This window comes from Schistocerca serialis, chromosome 2 (assembly GCF_023864345.2).
Source record: "Schistocerca serialis cubense isolate TAMUIC-IGC-003099 chromosome 2, iqSchSeri2.2, whole genome shotgun sequence".
Classification (NCBI taxonomy): Eukaryota; Metazoa; Arthropoda; class Insecta; order Orthoptera; family Acrididae; genus Schistocerca; species Schistocerca serialis.
In genome coordinates, this window is record NC_064639.1 from 360,345,080 (window position 1) to 360,369,568 (window position 24,489).

The 24,489-nt window shown below is 39.6% G+C and overlaps 1 protein-coding gene across 2 annotated transcripts in view; it reads left to right on the forward strand.

Annotated features, from left to right (window-relative positions):
• LOC126457181 (interleukin-1 receptor-associated kinase 4-like) overlaps positions 1–24,489 on the forward strand; it is a 127,055-nt gene that overhangs the window by 55,594 nt on the left and 46,972 nt on the right. For both annotated transcript variants that reach the window (XM_050093267.1, XM_050093268.1), the window contains exons 5-6: positions 2,149–2,418; positions 11,109–11,223. In XM_050093267.1, the coding sequence (XP_049949224.1) occupies positions 2,149–2,418; positions 11,109–11,223 (385 nt within the window). The remainder of the gene's footprint in view (positions 1–2,148; positions 2,419–11,108; positions 11,224–24,489) is intronic.

Here is a 24,489-nt window from a genome sequence, read left to right on the forward strand (position 1 = left end):
AAAATAGTGTATTTTTGTAAGTGTAAGCACTATTGATACTCTATAAAAAGTAACTATACTGTGTAGTGTAACAGCACAAAAAATATAAAGGCTGATAAATTACTCCTTCTTTGGAAAAATACTGTTCAAAAACTGTTTTAATTTGCAACCAATAACTTCAAGCTATTAAAAATATAGTAAGGAATACATTTAGATAGGTGATCATGGTTTTAGTTTATAGTCCAGTGTTGTTGAACTAAATGCTTTTTATTTAAAAGGTCTAGGGCAACCCATTACTGAATAATTTTAAAACTGCAAATGCTTGTACATGTGAAAGAATGCCAACAACCTGAAACAAAAATGACCCCTGTTTCTAAATGATAACCAAGAAAAAATTCTTAAAAATATTTTTGAGTCCATCAAACATGAGGGAATTACCCAGTGAATATCAATGTTTTCTGAGATGGTCAAGCAACCAGTGATGGACCACTTGGAATGGACTGTGCCAACAGACACATTTTGCTTTTATTTATGAAGCACCTTCTGTGGTCATTCTGGATATATGGATAAATAGTATGTTTGTACATTTTTGTTTTTGTAGATTAAAATGGTATTTCTTTATAAAGCTGGCACACAATGTACTTTTGGTGTTTCTGCCTCTTATTTACATATTCAGCGTACTACTGTTTTTTCCTTTGTTGTTAGCGGAAGTTGAGGTCAAAACAAACATGACTATATACATTCATTCTTGGCAATTTTTTACCTGTTTTGAAACCACTCTTTCTTATGCTGCAGTGGCATTATTTCCACTTCAACTCACTTTCTAGAGTTAAACAGAAACAGAACTGCAGTTATATGTGTTCTCACTCAGTATAGTGTTTTATGTTTATTTATTTGTTTTTCCATAAAGTTTTTGAGCTTTGCCAACTTGTGAATGAAATATTTGCAAATCAGAAAAATAAGGGTTTAAGACAATGATGCTCATTAATATTGACTTTACTCAAAGTACACCGAGAAGAAATTTTACAAAAAAATACTGTATGCTTTACTCTTCACGAATGGGTAGGTCCTGATAGCAGGAGACAAAGATGACTCCTGTCACATGTTCAGGAAACTACACAAAGAATACTCAAAGTCTGGCCTGACAATAAATAAAAAAATAACTGAATCCATGGTAGTGGGTGAAGATGAACAAGAAGATCTGAACATAGAATTCTGCAGAATTGAAATTGTCTGTACATTTAAATGCTTGGGCAACACTTTTGCAAAAATGGTACAAGTGCACAAGACATCACAAATAAAATTGGGCAAGTGAAAAGAATCGGTGACCAACTTAACTCCTTGCTGTGGAGTGACGAAATTAAAAAGTAAATTAAGATCTTGCTGTACAAGTCAGTCATAGAGAGTATCACTACATATGGCGCTGACAAATGGGAGTGAAACAAATAGGAGAAAAATAAATTGATGTTCTTCTCCAGACTGGAACATGACAGAAATGAAAGAATGTGGGAAATTATAGGATAAAAAGGCACTATTCTCAATACTGTAGATAACAAAATATTAACTTAGTAAGACTACCTCGAATGAAAAGATGATAACATATGGCCAAAAAGAACATATGAATGGACACCAGCAGAGTGAAGAAATGTGGAGGACCACCTAGAAGATGGATGCAGAATGTTAAAGATGCGATGAATGCAAGGTGGCTTCAGGAAGAATATAGAGTGTGAGAGATGGTATGAAAGTTAAGAAGTGGAAGATAATTACCATTCCCAAAAAGTACCAAACTTCAAATTGGATAACATTAAAAACATAAATCCAATGAGGGGGAGGGGTGGTGGTGAAGCAAAAACCATTAAAGCTGCTGCTCAGCAGACAAGCATAACAATACTGTTTTCACAGATTAATTTTTGTTTTTAAACAATTGTTAAGTAATCAATTTACATTAATTAACATGTATTTAGGAGTGATGTTTTTTCTGTAGGAAAAGTTCTTTCTTACTGCAGAGTAATATAAAAGATATGTGAAAGGTAGTTGCAGTGATTGTCCTTTTTTCATCTGAATGAGGATTTTGTAAAATGTTTCTTTTGGAACCTGTGTCTACATTTCCATGGTGAATATTATTTATCTGTCACTGAAAGAGTCTCATTATATGTTTTTTTATTTCAGAACTGATTCACCTTCAGATGTGCATCCTAATATAAGTACATCAGTGCCAAATTTTCCATATTCATTGTTGGATGATATTACTAACCATTTCTGTGAAACCCCTGTTGTAGCAGGGCAGGATTTAAGAAGTGGTCGAAAGTTGGGCACTGGAGCATTTGGTTCTGTCTATCTTGGAATTTTACCAACAGAGAAAGTTGCTGTTAAAAGATTAAAGAGAGATGCTATAAATGTTGAGAAGCAGTTCCAAAATGAAATACATACACTTTCAAGGTAAACAGTCTCTGGTACATAAACTGTTGTCATTAATGTTTCACTGCAGAGATTATGTTATGATAGCATTAATCTCAGTACTAGAAGATGTGCTGTGTCTCTGATCAATCACTATATCATAAAACCAAGAAAAAGTCGAAGATTAATATAATAAAATAAGCAGCATTTGCATGGCTTAAGAAGGAAATCCAAGAATTGTACTCAAAGAAATGACTGCTTAACATCACACTGAAAAAAACACCCTTAGAGTTAAGCGATCACATCAAACAATCTGCATATTTTATGACATTACTCAACTGGTGTAATATCATATAGAAACAGTAATAGAAAAGCAGCTACAAAGACAAGACCCAAAACTGAAGAAACTATTGAACATAAACCCACACAATAGGAACAACAGACACACCACAGAAAACATACATTTTATGAAAAAGTTGCTGATTTAACAGAAATTAAGTTCTCAATTCAGGAAGACACACTGTTCCGAAAGGCACCCAAACACAATCTAAACAAACATATCACACAAAGAACAATGGAAAAGAAAAGTGAATCTATAGTGAAACAAGAAGAAAGGAAAGATAGAGGAAATTTTAGTGCAGGACTAACCAGAGAAAGGATGGCAGGAGAAATCAGACAGATTATTAGAAAGAACAAAACTACCCTCAATGACCGCAAGGCAACCACAGAGGGGAAAACAGCGAAGGACATACATAAATAACTGGAGGAATATAGTGCAATGGTCACAAGGACAGATGAGGGGAACACAATGGTAGTCCTGCTTGAAAGGGACTGCACTAAGAAAAAACTAAAGCTCTTAACAGAAAGCCAAATAACAATGCTAAAAAGTGATTCCATTCAAAGAGACATACAAAAACTATTAAAAAACATCAAGGCCACCATCTCACAAAGCCAAAATAAAGAGAACAACATAAAAAAACCAAGAGTGCCCACCTTCGTAATCTACCAAAAATTTTCAAGCCCAGAGTTTGGACCGGACCAGTGATAGATTTCAGAACTGCACCAGCATATAATTTAACCACACACTTGCAAACTTTCATGCAAAAGCACTACACATATGAGGTGTGATCAAAAAGAATAAGAATTTTTGTTTTTCTTAAAGAATTTTTATTTATTCATCAACATAAACATTAACATTGTCACCTTCACAGTAATCCTCCTCGGTTTAATACACTCATGCCAGCACTTTTTCCAATTTTGGAAGCACTTATGGAACTCTCTTTTTGTTATGGTGTTTAGCTCCTTAAGTGATTTTGTTTTTATCTCATCGGTAGTGGCAAAATGACATCTTTTCATAGTTCTCTTCAGCCTTGGGAATAGAAGGAAGTCATAGGGGTGGGGGGGTCATGTCTGGGGAACATGTGACATCATTCAGTGCATACCCATACAACAACTGAAGAAATAGTCAAGACAATTGAAAAATAACCAAGACAGACAAACATTATCCCAGAAACAGGGACAGAAGTAGTCTCAACCATTTTGAAAGTAATCAAAGGACAAAATTATTCCAAATTTAAAGATGAATTCTACATCCAATAGGAAGGACACCCAATGAGATTACCCATAAGAAGCTTGCTGGCCAACATCATCCTTAATCACTTAGAAAACAAAATCTTTGAACAAATAATAAAGCCAAAACAGTACAAAGTAATATATTGGTAACACTAAGCTGATGACATAATTTGTGTGGTAGATGAAAAACCTGACCGGAAACTACAGTTACGCAGATACATCAGTACTGCTCATCCAAAAATCCATATCAGCCTCGCAACCAAAACAGACAAAAATAAATTTTACAAAGACTGAGCAGAATTCCAGTGGACAAAGAGAGCTGTGCGCAAGAACTAAACATAATCAAACACTGTAGACAAGCTAAACCATAAAATAACACAGCTGACATCAAACACATAACAATATTACAGCACAACACACCAGTAACAGTCACCCAACAGAGAACACACCAAGAAAGCAAGATGAAGAAGACACAATCATCAAGAAAAAATTGCACACACTAACATTTGACAACAAGATAACATATAACATAGGAAACATTGTGAGAAAATGAAGTATAAATGTGGCACGTAGAACAAACAGTAAACTGCATAAAAAATTAAAAATACCCAACATCACCACAGATAAGTACAACAAAGCAGCTCTGTACCAACTAACTTCAAAGACTTTGTGCAGACGTACAGAAATTTCAGGATGAGATACTTGGAACATTTAAGTGCACTGAAAAGTGACAGCATACACTCCACATTTGCAGACCACCTCATTAAAAACAACCACCACCTCAGTGGCATAGAAGCAGACCTCCATATTCTGACACACAGTAATCACCTGTTTCATTTGTTATCAATAGAAGAAAATTATCACATCCAAAAAACTATTGCACAGAGCAGGAAAGCCATCAATGGCAAAACAGTAATCTGCAACAAAACATTATTCAACACTCTAAACAAACTATCAAACAACACATAATAATACTCCATCCCCATCCGCCCCCACCCACACATAAACAAACTCAAATTTCACGGGCATCAATGAAAAACAAAACAGTGAAATAAAAAACTGTCAGAAGCACATCAGAAATCTGTCTAATTCGCAACAAGGTAACAAGACACACAATACACCAATGAACAGGAGAAAACACGAGTAAACATTGTTAAAATATGAAACATAATCATAAATAACAAACCACACCAAATAATATGAAAAGGATAGATTGCTACACAGCGTATGGCAGAGATGCTGAGTCACAGATAGGCACATCAAAAAGACTGTCAAACAAGTAAGTGCGCGCGCGCGCACACACACACACACACACACACACACACACACACACACACGCTCGCCCCTTTGACCATAGCCTCTGGCCTCGGTAGCCAGAGACTGTGGTCGAGTGTGTGTGTGTGTGTGTGTGTGTGTGTGTGTGTGTGTGTGTGCGCTTGAGTTGTGTTTGCTTGAGTGCACATGTGTATGTTGCATAATTCTGATGAAGACCTTTTTGCCTGATGAAAGCTTACTTGTTTGACAATCTTTTTGTTGTGCCTATCTGTGACTCAGCATCTCCATTATATGATGAGTAGGACTCTGTCTTTTCTATAATAGTGTCATCATTCCATCCTGGATTTTCCAATCTTTAAACTGCACCAAATAGTTCAGAAAGTGGGAAAAAAATCAACAGAAAAAATATATTTAGCAGGCAAATAAAAACCAGCCACAGTGCAGGAAATTCAAATATGGCAGTGGTAAGGCTAAAAAAAAGGGGCATATGATATGATTTTACTAGAATATGTATTTTAAAAGATGTATTTCTAAATGAAAAATTCAAGGAAGTGATGAGGTGTATGTGTTATTTAAATAGCATCAAAGTCCAATGTAACGTATTTCTTGTCCTAAATAAAACCTGTATATATTTATTTCAGGAAAAATAAAAGAAAATGGTTATTAAAGTGAAGCAGTAATTGTGTACTTGCAGAAAGGCAGACCCATCTTTAATTCATTATTATTTTTCTCCAAGTGCAGAGAGACGGCATAAATTTAGAGTATGATACACCAATTTTTATTAATGAAAGCATGGTCATATGGCCTATCTATTGAAATTTGTGACTGCAATGAGAATTTCTTGGGGAGGAGGGCACTACATGTAATATTAGTTGGAGTGTCGTTCACAGGTATCGAAGTAATTCAGGTGTGATCCAAACAAGTATATTGGGACACATGCTGTTCTTGTTGTATTAATGACCTGGGAGATAATATTAATAATAACCTCAAACTGTTTGCAGATGTGGTTATTTATAATGAAGTACTATCTGAAACAAGCTGTAAATTATCCAGTCAGAGCTTGGTAAGGTTTCAAAAATGGTGCAAAATTTGGCACCTTGCATCAAAAGTTAGGAGAAGTAAATTTTGCACTTCACAACATGTGGAAAGTATCCTGTGGCTATAGTATCAGTGAGTCACAATTGGAATCAGTTGTCTTGTCTAAATACCTGGGTCTCAGAATATTTGGGGATATGTAATGGAATGATCACAAAGACTCAATTGTAGATACAGTCTGGTGACAGATTAGCATATTTTGAAATGCAGTCAGTTTACAAAGGAGATTGCTTACAAGACTCTTATGCGGCATATCATAGAAAACTGTTCAAATATGTGGTCTAATACCAGATAGAACTTACAGGGAATATTGAATGTATACAACACAAGGCAACACAAATGGTCACAGGTTTGATTGACTCATTGGAGAGTGCCATGGTAATGCTGAAAAACTTTACTTTGCAGGCATTTTGAAGCCAGCTATCTTGTAGAAGACTTATTACAAAATGTTTTAATAACAAGTATTAAGAGAGGAATCTAAGAAAATACTACATCTCCCTGTATATTGCTCATTTAGTAAAGTAAGACAAGATTATCCCCATTACACAGTCATTAAGCTGTCATTCTTGTTACACTCCTTACATGAATGGAACCGGAAGAAATCATAATATGCTTGGTACAAAGGGAAGTACCTTCTGCCATGCACTCCACAGTGCTTTGCAGGGTATGGGAGGACTGAGATTATTTTATACAGTGCCAATAAAATAGTGGTCTATTGTTCCCTTATAATACACAACTGTTCTGTGAAGGGTGGTAGTTGATGGAGACCATCCCATTCCCATAATTGTTCCCTGAATTTTATTTTTCATGGAGGCATCAAAGATGATGGAAATGTGAAGGAATAGAAAGTAGGTTATGGTAATCTAGCTTTTTTCACAAGAGTACTGGGAAGAAAATGCTTTATAGTGAAAATTTTAATATAGAAGAAGGCACAGTAAAGGAAATGGCAGTAAAGAAGATTGCTTGCATACACTCTGGGTATGTTTCCTATTGCCTTTCGCCATTGGCTTTGTTGTTGCAAACTAATGAACAAGGTAATGGTGCACTCATAAGAGGTGTGATGTCATTAATGTCCAAGATTGTGTCAGATAACACACCAAGGAAGCACAATATGGCAAAAAAACATGACATGCCGTCAGGTCATAACATGTGAAACAAAATGCCACATTGTTAACCAAGTGATAAATGATTCACTTGGGGAAATAAAGAGAGGCCCACTGAGCATGGTACATAAGTGCTGAAATAAAAAATAAATAAATAAACCTAGGAAAGAAAATCATTTGGTGTTTTACGAAAGACAAGATTGCAAAAACTATTCATTTTGCAAACATGAAAAAAATATGTACGAATGCACGTTCTTGCGGCAATATACATTTGTAAAATATTCTTGGGTTTCGCACCATGTCAGGTGGTCACATGATGGAGAATATTTCAACCAGATGGATGGTGTCGTAGTGGGGAGCCCATTGTAGCCAGCCTCTTTATGGAGCATTTCGAGGACATTGTCTTGGGCATGGCTCCTGCAGAGCCTAGTTGTTTTTATTGCTACGTCGATGATAGCTTTGTTATATGGCCTCATGGACATGAAAAGCTGGAAGAGTTTGTGGAACACATCAACAACGTCCATGACCACATAAAGTTTGTGGTGGAAGTAGAGAAGAATGGTTCCTTGCTGTTATTGGATGTCCTTGTCCACCGTAAACCCAGTGGATGTCTCAGTGACAATGTTTACTGCAAGTCCACCCACACTCATCATTACCTGTACACCACCACCCAGCACAGAAACAGTGTGTTCTGAGTACCTTTGTGCTTTGAGCTGAAACTGTCTCGGACACAAAAAACCTACCAAACCAACAGAGCCACTTACATAAAGTTTTGAAGGACAAAAGTCACAACAACATACAATTTCACAAGAAGTTTCATCTAAGCCATGAAAGCAGAAGGCCTCTGAAGAAGACACAAAGAACATTGTGTTTTTACTGTTTTGTGGCTCAGTAACAGGTTAGCTGGCTCTGAAACAGATATAAAATTTACACAATCTTCAGATCCCCAGCCCGGCAACTAATGAAGGCTGTGAAAGATGGTGTAGGCCTCAGAACACCTGGAATATACAGTATGGGCAGTTTTATGTTGATCAGACTGTCTGCACTATTGAACAGTGTCATACAGAACATAAAAGGTGTTTCTGCTTACGCCACCAGCGAAAATCGGCTCTAGTGGAACGTGCATAATAAATGAAGCAGTAGAGATGAAGCTTTAGGATAACACCCTCAGTGAAGATGGTGGATTGCAACAAAGTATGGCCTGGGATCCTGTGATTGGGCGTCGAAGTGGGTGCAGCAGTCATGCCACAAAATGTTACCATTATATGGTAGAGGACTGAGTGCCAGTGATGTCACTGATGACAGTGTGGATATATAAGCATGACAGCAGCATCCATACAACAATCACTTGACAATGATGGAGGAGATCTCTGCCAAATGCTTGTGGGCAGCTAACCACTTGACGTGGCTTAAAACCCAAGAATATTATATTAATGAAAAAAAAAAAGCTTCTAATTTCAAAAGATGATTACTTGTAGAGAAACTTGAATGAAAATTAGCTGGTTTAGTGAGTGACTGATATCTGTGGTGGATGAGAGGGTAATCAGGGCTGGAGATACTGGCCCATAAGCTTACCACAATTGGTATTCCCGTTGGTTTGCTGATTACATTTTAGAAAGATGGATGCCACATTTAGTTACACGAGATATACTTTAAAAATTCCAGGATGTTATGCTTTGAGAGGAGATAGCTGTTTTGAAAATTTTTGCAACTCAGCTTAAATGCTGGAAATGGCATTTAATGGGTAGGTTTCGTAGACTGATGAATTAAGAGAGTTATGAGTATTATTTAGAAACAAGAACTGCAAAGACAAAAATAGTATGAAGTTGTACTGTACTCATGCTGGCAGCTATTAGGATTTAGTAGCTCATAAGAAGAGATTGAAACTAATCGTTAAGAGCTATGGATGGGTCTACAAGTGAAATGGGGATAAACATGTTTTGAGTGAAGGTACCAGGTACATTATACAAGCATTTTGACTAGAATAGTATGCTTAAATGATAGTATGGCATCTGAGGAGGACAGATACCTTCAGTGGTGAAAGACATTTGAATAGTTTTGGAGTAGTGAAGGACTTACAAGTGGGTACTTATCGTTGCATTCGTACCATGTTGATGTGACAGTACATGTGCCTCAAAAACAACTTGTTTTGCAGTCACATCTAGGATTCAGCCTATTAGATCCCTCTTCTGTTGCATTCAACCTAACTACATTGTTGCCCTTGTCAATGTAGTACATATCGTGCTGCCATTCTGTCTTTACGTACATGAGCATATACCTTTCTCTACAACTGTATTTGGAAATTCATAATATTCTCTTATTTCACACTTTTCATTTCTGTTCTTACTCTCTATTACCACTTTTTCCATACCTGCATGATTTGTTTTAGGTGGATTTTGTCCACTTACTGTCCGCCTGCTTAGCTGGGTGGTAACACACTCGCCTTCCACGCAAGGGGGCCCGGGTTCAATTCCCGGTTGGGTTGGAGATTTTCTCCGCTCGGGGACTGGTTGTTGTGTTGTCCTCATCATCATTTCATACTCACTACCGGCACTCCGGATGGGGCCTCCCAGCCAACGATGCCATATGCTCATTTTGATTTCCATTGTCCACTTATTTCCCAATCTATCCACTTTTCCAAACCTATGCCCACTCCCCCAAGCTTATTTTCTCATTAAGATTATATGGGCGAATTTTATAATTATTGAAGTAGTACTGAATTGATTTGAAGGGAAGAGAACTTTATTACACACTTGATTAAAATAAGAGGTAGGGTGATGGGATTCATTTAAGAAGGGATAGTTAATTTGATTATGATGGGCAGTATTGGAAGAAAAATTGGGGAGAGACACAAATGTGTATTTACAGTTAATGGACTCAAATGGACATAAACTACAGAAGCAACGCAGATATGAAGAAACTTGCACAGGATAGACTTGGGTGGGGAGCTTCTTCAAACTAGTTTTCCGACTGAACACTATAACAACCAAACATATCTCCAGGTCTGTATTTTATTACACCGTTATGGTTGGTTGACGATATGTGAGAAGCAGCTTGAGATGTGGTACTCTTTCTTATAGTCCAGGTTTCAGCAGTCATTGTCAGATGATTGCAGCTGACAACGGTGGCCTTAATTTGTACCACAGTTTCCTTGCATTCAGCAATGACTACCAGGAGGAAATCTGTATATTGCAATCTGGAATGATGATGCTGAGCATGCGCATCTCCCCTTAATCTTAAACAGCAGCTTTGGTAAGCAGCCGACTCCTTCAATCCGGTGTGAGTGATTATTATTCAGGGCCCTTCAGCCAGTTCGGACCCATAATATATCGCTGTAATTCTATTAGTACTGGCTTTTCTATGAAGTTCATTAATCCCATGTAATTCTCAAAATAACAGGCCACATTTTCAGCAACTCAGTACAGTTGTTGTGGCTCAGTAATTTCATGCTCAGTAAGTGGTTCATACTCTGTTCACAGTATGCCACTTTGCATCTTTGCCTTTACTGCTTTATGGTATACATATATGGTGTTTGTGTCATATATTTAGAGATGTTTATCTTTTATTTTCTATTGGCGTTAACAGAATTTTGCAACTCTTTGCTAATTACTCAAAATAGTAAAATTAATTACAAGGAAAGAAAAGTCTGAATATTTATGTTCTGTATTTACTGCATTTCCTACACAGGTTTAGACATGAGAATCTATTACCTTTGGTGGGTTATTCATGTGATGGCCCCAATTACTGTTTGGTTTATGAGTATATGAGTAATGGATCACTGCAAGAAAGGCTAGCTTGCCAGGTCAGTGAAAAAGATCATCCATTTTTATATTCACATCTTTATCTGATACTCAGTATTTGAATTTTCTGTGATTTTTAGATGTTGAGCAACATGTGTTTATAAATTTATTAAATTAAGACACAGAATAAAACATTATTGTGTTGTATAAAAATTTATTGTCTACAATAACATTGTAACCTTTAAGCTGCTTATTTCGATTTATGTTTTCCACCTGCTGTTTCATTACCTACCACACACTGGAAATAACGGGCTGGAAGAGCTGTTTGATGGGTTGTAACATAAGAATTCTGAAGAAGACATACATTTCCTGTTAAAGAAGGGAAATGTGTCATCATTTTGAACTTACCAAGAGTAATAATAAAATCAATATTTTTAAAAATAGATACCATATTAAAAATAATGATTAAGAGCTTGTGTGATTTTAAATTGGGAACTGATAGTTGAGCAGATTAACATTACCCATTTTGTTCATGTATTTGTAACTTCAAACAGCAGAGACAAGTACGAGGGTCACCCCAAAAGAAAGGCACACTATTTTTTTTAAAATACATCTTTTCTTCTACATGTTTGAAAGTTTTACAGTGTGTAGATACATCCTTTAGGAACAATATTGTCATTTCTCCACATAATTTCCATCCCTCTCAACTGCTTTACGCCATCTTGGAACCAGCGGCTATATACCCGCACAAAAATTCTGGACCGACCTGTTGGAGCCACTGTTTGGCAGCATGCACAAGGGAGTCATCATCTTCAAACCTTGTTCCACGAAGAGGTGATAGTCCCATGGAGCCAAGTCAGGACTGTAAGGCGGGTGTTTCAGTGTTGTCCATCCGATTTTTGTGATCGCTTCCATGCTTTTTTGACTGATATGTGGCCGTGCATTGTCGTGCAACAGCAAAACATTCTGCTTTTGCTGATGCGGTTGAACACAACTCAGTCGAGCTTGTAGTTTCTTCAGTGTCATCACATATGCACCGGAATTTATGGTGGTTCCACTTGGCATGATGTCCACAAGCAAGAGTCCTTCGGAATTGAAAAACACTGTAGCCATAACTTTTCCAGCAGAAGGTGTGTTTTTGAATTTTGTTTGCTTGGGTGAATTTGCATGATGCCACTCCATTGATTGCCTCTTTGTTTCTGGTGAAAAATGATGGAGCCATGTTTCATCACCTGTCACAATTCTTCCAAGAAATTCATCTCCACCATTCTCGTACTGTTCCAAAAGTTCACTGCATACCGTTTTTCTTGTTTCTTTGTGAGCCTCTGTCAACATCCTGGGAATCCACCTGGCACAAACCTTTTTTAACGCCAACACTTTTAGTATTCTGCAAACACTTTCTTCCCCTATCCCAACGTAGCATGACAATTCGTTCACTGTGATGCGTCTGTCAGCAGTCACCAATTTGTTAACTCTCTGCACATTGTCTGGAGAGTGTGCAGTACAAGGCCTGCCGCTGTGAGGACAATCCTCGATATTGCCGTACCCACTTTCATCACGTAACCTGCTTGCCCACCAACTAACTGTAATTCGATCGACAGCAGCATCTCTCTACACCTTTTTCAACCTCTTGTGGATGTCTCCCACTGTCCTGCTTTCACAGCATAGGAATTCTATGACAGTACGTTGCTTCTGACGAACGTCAAGTGTAGCAGCCATCTTGAAGACATGCTGTGATGGAGCCACTCATGGGAACAGGTTGAACTAAGTTTGTAAACAAGCGGGAAGGATGTATCTACACACTGTAAAACTTTCACACATGCAGAATGAAAACTGTATTTTTACAAAAATAGTGTGCATTTCTTTTGGAGTGACCCTTGTATATTGATAATCCTGTAACAATAGGCTTCTTGTTCTTGGTCTGTTGATGTGAATTTTGGCCTCAAGGACAGTTATGCCAAACAGCTCTTATGGAGATATACTGATAGGGGAAATCACTTGAGAATTGTGTATTCAAAAACAGTATGTAGACATACTGTTCCAAGTAATTATTGTGTTATTATAAAACATTCTGAAGAATTAAATGACAAAAGATCACCAGCAGCCAGTCACTATTTACATTTTCAAATTAATTTAACTATCCTTGATCAGTTTCTGGTATTTTCTTATCCACTCACCGAACATATGTATTTAGATCAACAGTACATAAAACAAATTAGAGCCTTGATGTTTACTCTCATTACATGAAACTTCGTCTTTCTTCTTATCAGTGTGGCTACAGAAATCATAGCAGGATGCATCCTACACACGGTTTGCAAACTGACTTGCGTTGTCACAACAGCAATCTTTAATGAATAGAAACCAGATGTTTTAATAGCTTTTTTATATTACTGACATAAATAATATATATCCATAGATTACTTTTGATCCAGTAACACTGCAGTTTCTACCCATATTAGAAAATATATGTAAAGGATGAGGTGTATTTAGAAAGTAACACATTCCCGTCTCTCGCACTCCCAGTGCTCCTAATTGTACCAGTGGCTTTGGAATTGCCAGTGTATATGAGTGTGGGGGTGTGACTAAGCTTTTCAGTGTTGCATAGCTCAGTCTAATTTGAGCTCTGGGAGCAACAGTTAGCTGTTGGTGTGAGCTTCTTAAGAGATAAAGTTCTCTGCTAAACTCGACAAAAGTCTTCCTGACACTTACCAAATTATTTGGCAATCTTATGGGGACTCTGTCAATCATATTCTCAAGTTTATGAGAGGCTGACATAGGAGGTGCATTCAAGTTCTAAGGCCTCCGATTTTTTTTCTCCGGACTGGAAAAAGATAGAAACATGCGCATTGTTTTAAAATGAGGCCGCGTTCATTGTCAATACATCCCAGAGGTGGCAGCACCGTACGGCAGATGGAATTTTACCGCCAGTGGCGAGAATGAGAACGGTTTTAAATACTTAAAATGGCGACGTTTTCCTTACTTGAACAGCGTGCAATCATTCGTTTTCTGAATTTGCGTGGTGTGAAACCAATTGAAATTCATCGACAGTTGAAGGAGACGTGGTGATGGAGTTATGGATGTGTCGAAAGTGCGTTCGTGGGTGCGACAGTTTAATGAAGGCAGAACATCGTGTGACAACAAACCGAAACAACCTCGGGCTCGCACAAGCCGGTCTGACGACATGATCGAGAAAGTGGAGAGAATTGTTTTGGGGGATCGCCGAATGACTGTTGAACAGATCACCTCCAGAGTTGGCATTTCTGTGGGTTCTGTGCACACAGTCCTGCATGACGACCTGAAAATGCGAAAAGTGTCATCCAGGTGGGTGCCACAAATGCTGACGGACGACCACATGGCTGCTCGTGTGGCATGTTGCCAAGCAATGTTGACGCACAACGACAGCATGAATGGGACTTTCTTTTCATCGGTTGTGCCAATGGATGAGACGTGGATGCCATTTTTCAATCCAGAAACAAAGCGCCAGTCAGCTCAGTGGAAGCACACAGATTCACCGCCACCAAAAAAATTTCGGGTAACCGCCAGTGCTGAAAAAATGATGGTGTCCATGTTCTGGGACAGCGAGGGCATAATCCTTACCCATTGCGTTCCAAAGGGCACTACGGTAACAGGTGCATCCTACGAAAATGTTTTGAAGAACAAATTCCTTCCTGCACTGCAACAAAAACGTCCGGGAAGGGCTGCGCGTGTGCTGTTTCACCAAGACAACGCACCCACACATCGAGCTAACGTTACGCAACAGTTTCTTCGTGATAACAACTTTGAAGTGATTCCTCATGCTCCCTACTCACCTGACCTGGCTCCTAGTGACTTTTGGCTTTTACCAACAATGAGAGACACTCTCCGTGGCTGCACATTCACCGGCCGTGCTGCTATTGCCTCAGCGATTTTCCAGTGGTCAAAACAGACTCCTAAAGAAGCCTTTGCCGCTGCCATGGAATCATGGCATCAGCGTTGTGAAAAATGTGTACGTCTGCAGGGTGATTACGTTCAGAAGTAACGCCAGTTTCATCGATTTCGGGTGAGTAGTTAATTAGAAAAAAAATCGGAGGCCTTAGAACTTGGATGCACCTCGTAGTGTAATGAGGGCCTGGAGGAGTTGTATGACGAATCCTGCTCTGGATGGCCATCAACCAATAAAAGTGATACAAATGTGTTTAATGTTCATGATTTCATGAAAACAAACCATTGAATTAGATTGCTGCTCCAGTTCCTGTACAGCCCTCACATGGCTTTGGCATACTGTTTCCTTGTTCCGAGAACTGAGTCTGGCCTGAAAGGAGTCTGTTTTGTGACTGTAAAATGGGAGCAAGAATTGTAATGAAGCATGTACAGCCATTATTCACTGTGTATATGACTGCCCACATTGAAATTACATTTTCATTTCTTCTACAGCTTGTTATTTGTGAATAAACTCATTTTCACTTTAGTACATAAAGTAGATTAGCAATTTTATATGCTGCAGATTCTGTGAAAGGCACGCAAAAATATTTTAACACTTTGGGTTTTCCCAATGAACTAGGTGAATGTATCATTCTCAGGTCTGCTGCTGGATACCACTCTGTAAATTGCATAGTATTTCATCAAGGCAACAGCCCAAACATCTTCTGATGCTTACTTCTGGTGAGGGCTGAAAATAGTGGTAATCATTGTCTGTGCTGCAGAAGTTTTCTTATGCAGATTGCGTCCAGAAGTCACACATGTACAATGGTGTGGCAAACCAGATGGGTGACTACAGTACATTGAGAGTCTTCTTACTGGGAACTGATGTGTACTTCTGTGCATGCACAGTATAACCCCTGCTGCTGCTGTTACATGTCCCTATGCTGGCGAGTTATACCAAATTGGTTGCTGTTTAGGTCCACTGGTGTGTTGCTATAGAACCATTGCTGGAAATACTTGTCTTGGTTGTCACCTTCAGATGGTGGAAAGTGCAGGGTGCCAGACTGTGCTGAAATGAAATTCAGAATCACTGTTGATGAGCTTTTCTGTCATGCAGATATGTATTATCTTCTTTATGGTACAAGAAAAAGAAACTGAGACTATACTCCTGACCTTTCTGTTCATCTTGTGATGTCCTGAGCTCAGCCACTGTTGTGCTACTGCAGATTTAACTGGCTGGTACGAGCACATTTGACAATGCATTCATCACAACAGTCTGCACTGCGTAACACATCTGGCCAGTATATGGCATTCCACATGTTTGCTGATTCTCATATGTCTTGCTATCCTGGCATAGCAATCTTGAAAGCCTGCCAGAAGGCATGGAACTCAATCTTGGCCCACAGTTGACACTCTTAAAGATACAAACACTAGTATCAATGTCTGTGGCACTGGTATCAATTGCCGAATACCAGGCTCATCTTATTGGCCACTTAATGCTCGATGCAGCACTATAACACTTGCTGTGCCATGGCTCCATTTTCAGTTTTATTTTCATTCTACTATCACACTGTTGTCATTACTCACTGTTGGTTTTGCACTCAGATTTTCTATGTCTTAGGTTTTCACCCTTTAGATTCTCATTCAAATTTTTCTATTCTCTGCTGTCGAGTTTTCCTCTTGTTGATGTCTTCCTGTTCACACTCAGTGAAACACTGTTGATGACCTCTGGTCAGTCGGTCCAGCCTCAGGGGGTTTCAGTAGTCTTTTCTGACTTTCTGCCAAGTCTTAGGCACAATAATTGGTGACTAAGTGAAAGGTTGGCAGCATCCTATGCACACTAAGCCTCTGCAACGTGTGAAAACAGCAACAGCTGCCATTGTGCACAATTGTGGATAGCTGCCCACCCATATTTCCACCTTCTAATGGCACCAAAGAAGAATGGGACAAGTATTTACTGTGACTGAAATAGCACTTCGCTGCCTTTTGGATCTATGCTGATGCTCTTCAATGGTTGCTCTTCCTTTCTTGGGCTTCCCTGCAAACATTTCCCTTAACGAAGAAGTTGGCTCCTGTCAAGAATCAGGTCGTGCTCACATTCGACGAGATGTGCGTGTTGCTTTCAAATTATTTTTCTCAATGATTCCATACTGTTACATCAATATCATAAACAATCAAGTTGGTCGTATTGCTCCTGGGTGACCCATTTATAAGGATTGAATTGCTGATGTGACTACACTTGTGCGAATCTAGCTTGCAACACCTTATATGCCAACTCTTTAATTCGAGAGCACATCAATCCTCAAGCTGGACTGCACTTCTTTGTATTGTATTTTGAATCCCACAGGCAGAAAATGAGCATCTCATGGCCCAACCACAAGTACTAGCAATACAGACACAGCATTGTACCCTGGGGGAAATGTGGAGGATGGGGAGAGATATATACTTGTAAACTGTTTCCCAGGTGAAGTCTTCATGACTCCTCGATTTCAGGTGTGTCAATAGCCTCAGACCTGACAGAGACAACCCGTTGGTATGGGCAGTGACTTCGAGGAATAATAGACGAACTTCAGGTAATTGTTCACCAAGGTGATTGTTTCACTACCAAGTTGTTTATCAGTCTCACAACTGTGAATGCTTGTGTCCATTCTCAGGTAGACACTGAAACTGCTGTTTCCCTGATGAACCTCCATACATGCCTAAGTTCTCCCAACCTAGCCCTGCCCTACTGTACATTGATCACCTATGATGACAATTCCATACCCCTCTGGGTAATTCACAATTGCCACCTTCAAAACAGTCACGTGGCTGGTCATGCTGTTTGTTGTCGATAGTTACTCCATCGGCAACAGTTTTGGTCTGGATGCCTTCATGTTGTTTGGACTCTCCATCAGTGAGGAGGTTCAGGTCATCTCTGACTCAGTTCCTTTCCAGCAACTTGACAACCTTTGTGCCACTTTTTCACCAATATTCGAACCTGGTCTGAGGTGTGCCACAGAGTTCCAGGCTCATATCTCCTTGAATCCAGGCACTGTGCCCTGTTTCTGATCGGTGTAACCAGCGCTTGGGCTACACCTCTTATAGTTATCAAGAATCCGAGTGGTTCCTTATGGCTAAGCAGAGACTTCCAATTGACAGTCAACATTAAGGCACAAATGAACACTTACCATGTAGCATAGCCTGATGATATCATTACAGAGCATGTTGTGGAGAAAATTTTTCTAAGATAGACCTTCTGACACGTTGTTCCCAGATCGTGTTAGGTTAGGAGTCACAAAGCAAGCTCATCTAGGTTCCCCAGAACTAGCTCTGCCCTCCTGTTCATTGGCCACTTATGGTGACAGTTCCATTCCCCTCCAAGGTCAGTTCATTCCGCAGATGCCTGTAACACTAACCATGTCCATACCTTCTTGCACTAACTATCTTGATGACTTAATTATCATGGACACTAGGCATCAGGACCACCAGCGAAGTCTTTGCACCTTTTTTGCTATGTTGCATGGCACAGTGCTGAAGTGCCATTTAGACAAATGCCAGTTTCTTCAAGAGTAAGTGGAATGGATCCAGCTATTGACTCTCTACCACACCTCTCAAACTTACAGGAGCTGCAGGCTTTTTTGGGAAAGGTAAATTATTAGTCTAAGTTCATTCCCCAAGTGGCCCATACCATGCACCGGTAAAACACTTGGGGAAGAAAGGCATTCAGTACAGGTGGACAGCAACCTGCGAGTGTGCTTTCAAACAGCTGAAGCATATGTTGCAGTTGGCACTCTGTCTTATACTCTTTTCACCATCAGTGGTTCTGCTATGGATGCCTCCCCACATGGCTTTGATCCGGTGCTACTTCATAAAATGGTGATGGTGCTGAGCAATCAATTGCCTGTGCATCAAATATGCTCACACCCAGTCAAAAGAGCTACTCACAGATTAAAAAGGAGCTTTGGCTATTGTCTTTGCTATTAAAAAGTTCCATGTTTACCATTTTGGAACTAAGTTTACACTCATTATGGGCCACAAACCATGGGTGGTATTATTTGGGCTGTACTCCCATTTTCCTGAACAGACAGCAGCATTGCGTACTTTTCCTTTGCTCCTGCAATTATACAATTAAGTGCAAGCCCAAAGAACAACACACAAGTGTGGAGACACTATCTTGTCTGACCATGAGAGCAGACTGGCTTTCATCAGAAGGAATCCTCTTGTTTCCGCATTGATGCAGAATGGCAACAAACTATGGATGGATTTCCCATTGCAGCTGCTCGAATCACTTCAGACCTGCGCCGTGACCCTATCTACGTGCTCTGACGCTCTGGGCCTGGGCTTGCCTCTCCCACTGTCTGCTGATCATCACTGATGTTTTACTGATTGACACTGAGGCAGACACTCATTATGTCATCATTCTGACTGCTGTGTGGTATCAGGTGTTATAATTTTTATATCGTGGTCATTGGCATATGTCATAGATGAAAGTTCTCGCACAGTGACAACCTACTGGCCAGTGCTAAGGACACAGAAGCCATGATGTGCCATTGCTCCACTTGCGCCCAGCAACAGGTTGCTCCATCTCAGTCTTTCACCCCCTGGCCCATCCGCCATTGCCACAGGCACCTCATTCATTTGGACCTTGCGGGCCCCTTTCTGGACTCGCTGTGGCTCATTGTTGTGGATACTTACTACCCATAAGTGTTGAGCTCAGCAACCATGACAACAAACACTACTATTAACGTGAAACATATGTAGATGCCGGCTACAGCTGTTACCAACTATGGACAGCACCTTAACCACTGTCATTCCAAGGGGTTCGGAGTGCCATCATACCTATCAACTCTGTCCCCATCTACCAACTGCATCTCTGCCAGTGGTCCAACCAGACCTTGAAAGCCCATTTTGCCAGTCCCACAACTGTACAAGTATAACTTGCTCTCCAGAACACCAGCAATATTTTCCATAGACACAGCTATGGAGCTGTAGGTCTCCATGCAGTCTCCACAACCTTGGCCGCCATGTTGTCACCTTAGCTTATTGCCAGATGATCCCAGTTCCTCTCACCATCCAGTGGGCTTTGGTTCCAGGACACCAACGTTTCTGCCAGTTCACTTTCCGAAGGTCGTCCAGGATGCTTCTGGCACTACACATCTGTTTCGGGTGGTGAGGGACCTGGTATCCTGGCCCGGTGATCATGAAAGCCCACCAGAAGCCACAGAACTCAATGTTTGCCTGCATATGGCACTGTTAAAGCTACAAGCAGTGGTATTATCATCCACAGCACTGATCTCGAATCACCACAAGATCATGCTATCTCACTGGCCAATTAGTGCTCACTGCAGCACTAAAAACTTGCCGTACCATGGCTCCATGTTCAGTTGTGCATTCGCTTTGCTATTGTATTATTCTCATTACATACTGTTGGATGTGGTCTCCGATTCACTGCATCTTGGGTTTTAGCTCTTGGGAACCTTGCTTGGTCTTTGTTTCCCTGCTGTGCCATCTCTGTTGCCCGTTTTTCTGGTTGTTGTTGGAGAACCACTGTTGATGACCCCTGGCTGCTCAGTCCAGCCTCAGTGGGTTGCGTTAGTCTTTCGAGAGTTTCTGCCAAATCTCGGTCACAATACGTGCCTCATTCCCTGAGCAAAAGATCGTCTGTAAGAAGATCCAGTGTGTTTCTCGGTTTGTCACACAGACAGGAGATACATGTAATATGTTTGTTGAACGTTCTTGAAGAACAACTAGAAATGGCAAGAAGGGTGTAATAGTGGGTACCTCCGTTTCTTTTTGGTTTTTCAGGTGCGGGAATCTTTTTAGTTGAAATGGCGGATAAACTTTTTTCTCAAAATAAACCACTGTTAGATGTTGAAGCACTTCTGGAAGACTTTCCAGGAAGATAATGACTGGTACTTCCTGGACCAGAGAGCCCAGTATGCTGCTGAACTGTAAAATGTGGTCACAGTTTCAAACCTGCAAATGTAGACTGGTGTGAGCAGGCTTACACTAGTAGACACATTGTTCTGTTAGCTTTCCTTAAAACAAAAATTATCAAACAGGGTAATATGCTGTCATTCCTATTGTGAATTGAATAGTCAGTGAGTGAACTGAAATGCTGAAGAACAATAGGCAATGTCTCTGCTTCACACCATACACATTTTGTATGTGTAATAACACCAAAAACAGGATGGTTTTAAGGCTGCCAACTGTAGAGACTTCTCTGCAAAGTTTTCCATGCCTTTGAGCTATTTATGATAATGAATACAGGCTGAAGCAATGGATTAAAATTTGTACTAAGGCTGGGATTTAAACTCTGGTCTCCTGCTCACTAGGCAGATATGCTAACCACTGTGCCACCCTCGCATTGTGGCTAGCATAGCTGCACAGATTACCCTAGTATGTCTCCCTCCCTTAAACAAACTTCCAGTTCTTTCAGCCCATCTTGATGTTTCCCTTCTTAACTTGTCTCTGTATTGCAGAGGCTGATCTGAGCAGCTATGTTAGCCACATTGCCAGGGTGGAGCGATGGTTAGCACATCTGCCTACTGAGCAGGAGACCTAGGTTTGAATCGTGGCCTTGGTACAAATTTTATTTCATTGTTTTGGTCAGTGTTCATTGTTGATCACAGATATAAGGGGTCGCGTACCCATTGGAAGAAAGGGCATACTGCTGCTATCCTACAGTACAGGGTCAGCATTTAAACATTACTTGCTTCCTTTGACCCAGTCAAATTGTGCAAATCAGTTGGTTCTTTTGCGTAAGGTGTGGTCTAGAGAGGGTTATAGATGGCTTATAAAAGCACCATGTGTTCATGGACAGTTCCTGAAAAAAAATCCCAAAAAACCCAGATTTTTGGATACCAAAAGTACCAATCGTGGGGATGGCTATTTTTGTAATTCCTGTTAATGGCAAGTCATTGAAATTTTTACCACATGTTCTTAAGATAATATTTTCAGAGAACTTTGAAACTTTTTCGGTATCATTATCTGATACGGAGACCCAGCTGTCCAAAATTACCATACTTGGGCAGAAAATTGGTTTTCAGCCATTTTTTACACAATGGGCCATAATTATCTAAATAATTAACCATAGAAAATTGCTCAAATTTTAACTGTAAATGCTTTAGACATTTACCTAGAAATGCCATTTTCCCATTTTCGAAAATCTTTAACTGTAAAATTATGACTTTTGGGCACCAAAAGTACCAGTTATGGGGTGGCCACTTCTTTTATTTTGTATTCACTGCAAATGGTCAAAATTTTTACTTTATGTTCTTAATATGATGTTCTCAGGGAACCTTGAAATGTTTCTCAATATCATAATCCATTGCCGAGGTCCAGAGGTTGTACATGATTGCCACAAGTTCTGGAAATCAGGGAATATCAGGGAATTCTAAACTTGTCAGAGAAATCAGGGAAATTTGAAAAAAAAAACACTGGAAAAGTTTCATTTTTGTCTCAGTATATGAAATGCTTTGTTTACTGAGAAGTCGTGCGTCATCATGCATGGGCGCAGCTGAATATGTGCACTGCTTTCCTACTCCCTCTTTCTTACTGCTTCTCCCCTCCGCTTGCAGTCACTGCTGCCACTTCTTGCTGCTAGCCTGGCAGCTGTCGATGAGTAGCAGGGAGGCACGAGTTGTGGTTTGTTTGGATCTGATTCTCTGTTGACATGGATGGAGACAACGATCATGTGTCCATGAGTTGTGTCTGAGTGATTGTGTGAATGTTTGTGTGCTCTTGTTTCTGACAAAGCCTATGGCCAAAAATTTAGTTGTGAGGAGTGTGATTGTCTTTTTTACAAGCCTGTCTGCAGCTCATCGGTCATCTTTACACTGAGTTACTACCTATCCTCTTTAGTACTGATTCTCAGAGTATTAGCACAAGTTATATGTTGCATGAATTGACCACCGTAGTCTCATTTCATCAACATGGTGTCTGTGACACGTGAATAGCTGGTCACACAAGTGGGTCTCCATGATGGGACAAAACTGCAGGCCATTTCTGCAGGTATCTCTAACAGATTGGGCCTTCTGTCCACTAATGTGCAGCTCTGCCAATCGAATCGAATCTCACCGATCTATCTGCAGGCCGGGTCTACCTGTGTGTGGTGTAATGCAGCAAATTTTCGTGGTTTATCCATGGACATGGGACTGTGGTGCTCTTTGGCAAGCCAGATGCCACAGGGATGGTTTTCAGGAATTGTGACTGTCTCATCACAAGTACATTGTACATTGCGACATTTTATAGACACTTTATTTATTTTAATACATTTTGGCACTTCAAAAGTAATGTATATACTAGAAAGTATGGATGATAAGAAGAAGAAAATTGTGGCACTTGCTGGTGGTTTATACGCTGTTTACTCATATACTTCTTGAAAGAAAAATCACACAATACTTGTAAAATAATAGACATATCACGGTGGATAATAACCGACAATAACAAACATAGTAGAACCAACATTTTATTGGTGATCACCTATAGTGTTGGTTTACACAACTCTTCCCTGCCTTACACACTTCTTTCAAGAGGCCTACTTTTTTCTGAGGTTATTTCTGAAAACAGTGAAGGTATTTTAAATCTGTCCTGCAACTCAATGGAAATGTGTATTTTTGTCACCAAATGAGTTTAATTTTATTGAAATAAAATAACATCAGTGGTCTTAATGAAATGCACATACCATCTGGCTTGCTTTCTCCATCTAAAAACAGTTCATTACAAAAGATGTTGATGTTAGTACTTAAGGTTTTTGCTCACATGGGGGGGGGGGGGGGGGGGAGATACAGAAGTCCTTATGTATTGGTGTGATCTCAAAATTTGTCAGGGAAAAATGCTAAAACTTGTCTCGAACTCAGGGAAATATCAGGGAATTTCGCTTGGGGAAACTTGTGGCAACCCGGATGTAATATCCAGTCTGAGGTCTAAATGTAGCTTTAACTGACACAACACAATGATTCTGGTCTCATCATAAGAGTTCTGAGGTCGCCAAACTGTGTTTTTAGTTGCTATTTTTTACCAATAAAACTTTGACTGTCTTGCACAGTGGGCACTTTAGTTTCAACGTGGCCCAAGAAGTGAGCGTAACACAATAAGTAAAAAAATCATAAAATTCCATTAATGTAAAGTTATGATAATATGTTGTGCATTTTTTGTAAAGCAATGTCAAGTGAACTTAACATAGGATGGGAGGTGATTTTGTTTTAACCTCATATTGCATGTACCTATTTGTTGTTTATCTACGTCAAAGTGCATAAATGTGTTGAAGTATAAAAAAAAAAAAAAAAAAAAAAAAAAAAACCTGTCAAAACTTTATTGATGTAAAGAACTCATTTTATATAAGCAGCACAATCTGCTGTAACAGGGAAAGGAAGAGAACCAGCTGAGAAGCTCCTGTCAGAGCACAAAAAAGCACAAAAAAGGCAAATATGCCCCTCTTCAAATAC